This window comes from Myotis davidii, unplaced genomic scaffold, assembly GCF_000327345.1.
Source record: "Myotis davidii unplaced genomic scaffold, ASM32734v1 scaffold464, whole genome shotgun sequence".
NCBI classification, from domain to species: domain Eukaryota; kingdom Metazoa; phylum Chordata; class Mammalia; order Chiroptera; family Vespertilionidae; genus Myotis; species Myotis davidii.
In genome coordinates, this window is record NW_006295287.1 from 622,063 (window position 1) to 624,016 (window position 1,954).

The 1,954-nt window shown below is 60.1% G+C and overlaps 1 protein-coding gene across 1 annotated transcript in view; it reads right to left on the bottom strand.

Annotated features, from left to right (window-relative positions):
• The window catches only part of CA11 (carbonic anhydrase XI), an 11,586-nt gene extending 9,819 nt beyond the window's left edge, over window positions 1-1,767 (bottom strand). Inside the window, exons 1-2 of the mRNA XM_006769962.2 lie at window positions 1,297-1,767; window positions 1,130-1,204 (exon numbers count right to left, since the gene is read on the bottom strand). Coding sequence (XP_006770025.1) covers window positions 1,130-1,204; window positions 1,297-1,363 — 142 coding nt within the window. The 5' untranslated portion in view covers window positions 1,364-1,767. The remainder of the gene's footprint in view (window positions 1-1,129; window positions 1,205-1,296) is intronic.
• Window positions 1,768-1,954: the final 187 nt, after the last annotated feature.

A 1,954-nucleotide genomic window follows, 5' to 3' on the forward strand; every position in this document is an offset into this window, starting at 1 on the left:
TCGGCCCCCCCTCCCACCAGGCCCCTTCCCTTCTCTCCCCCAGTGCTGAGCCTCAGCGGGGGCAGGAAGGGGTCATAAAGAACCCTCTTCAGCTCCACATCCACGGGGCTCTGCCGCTTCCCCACTGCACACAGACTCCAGGCTGCGTTCACCAGGCCCCAGAAGGGAGGCCCTGGGGGCAGGGGCAGGGGCGGGGCAGGGAGGAAAGGGAGTCAGAAATGGGGACTGGATCCCAATGTTGGCATCTGCTGAGAAGGCCGCGCACGGTCTGGGCTCCTGGATCCCAGGAGAGGAAGGGCTAGGAATCTGCACTCCTGGGTCTGAGGGAGAAGGGAGCTGGGATCCAGAATCCTGGGTCCTAGAAGAATCTTGAAGGAGTTTCTTAAGACCCTCTAAACAGTGGTTCTCAACCTTCCTAATGCCGCAACCCTTTTATACAGTTCCTCATGTTGTGGTGACCCCCAATTTCATTGTTACAGATTGAACATAATGAAAGCATAGTGATTCATCACAAAAACAATGTGTCATTATATATGTGTTTTCCGATGGTATTAGGCGACCCCTGTGAAAGGGTCGTTTGACCCCCCAAAGGGGTCGCGACCCACAGGTTGAGAACCGCTGCTCTAACACCTCCAATCCTCTCCTTGATCAAACCTGTCTTAAATGAAGTCATTGAGAGAAGGAACTACAACTCCCAGCAGGCTCTAGGGCTGCGAGCCTATTCGTCCAATGCCAGACTGCCCCCCCCGTGCCTATGGGAGTTGTAGTTCCTTCAGTCTCCCCTGCTGCACAGCTTGGTAATAATGTACCGGGGAGAGGAGTTGCAAGAGAGGGCTGGACCCGGCAGGGGAGGGGGCCACTGAACCTCTGATTGTCAGCAGGAGCCAGGACCTGCCTGCCTCTTCCCCTGCAAACACACACACATGCACACTCTTCCACCCCCACACGCTCTCCTTCCACTCACTCCCACTCACTACTTGAAATGCGCATGTATAATGTCCCACGGTGAGCCACCGGGGTTCAGAGGCTGGGCTGGACTCCTGGGGGAGGAAGGGAGGGGCTGGGACTCCCAGGGAGGAGAGGGTCCCGGGTCCCAGGAAGGACTGCTGGGCCCCCTCCCTGCCTGCACCTGGCACGAAGTTTCCCTGGAGATTCTCCTTGTAGCTCCACCAGTCCTCGGGGTCAGGTGCGGGTCCGATGTGAGCTGCGGAGAGAGCCGCCTGAACCCCTCTCCTTGGCACCCCCGCCCCGCCCCGCCCTTCCCTTCGGGGCTCCTGCCCCGACCCCAGGCCTTACCTGCCGCCCCCAGTGCCACCCAGAGTACCAGCGCTCGGGGGGCGCTCAGACTGGCCGCACCGCCCATCCCCGGGAGGCCTCTGGGCGACCCCTTCCCAGCGCCCGACCCCTCTCTCGGCTCTTCCCTCTCTTCTCGGCGGGACCCTGTCCCTCCAGGACTTCCAGCCTTCCTCTTCTCCCCACAGGGAGTCCCGGACCCCCAAATGCCAAGCCAGCCAGGGACGGAGGTCCCCCAGCCCACTCCTCTCCTCCCCTCTGTGTCTCTCCGCCTTCCTCTCCTTCCCCCAGCCCTCCAGCCTCCCGCTGCCTCCCGATCTCTCTACCCCGCTCTCTGCCTTCTGCTTCTCCCTGAGGTTGCCGCTCGGTTTCTAATCCACACCCCCTCTTGGCTCTTTTCATGAAGCTCCCCCAGGCCACCTAACTCCATGTCCCCATCCTCCTCTCACCTCCTCCTCCTCCTCCCTCCCCCCCTTCTCTGCTCCTGCCTCCTCTTCCCTTCTCTCCCTCTTCACCTCCTCTCTCCCCCCTGCAAGCTTCTCTCTCTCCCTCCTCCTCCTCTCCTGCCTCTTCTGTTTCTCTGTCTCTCTCTTCTCTCTTGTCCCTTCCTCCCTCCTCCCCCTCCCTTTCTCGGCGTTATTTAATTTTTTTTTTTTTTTTT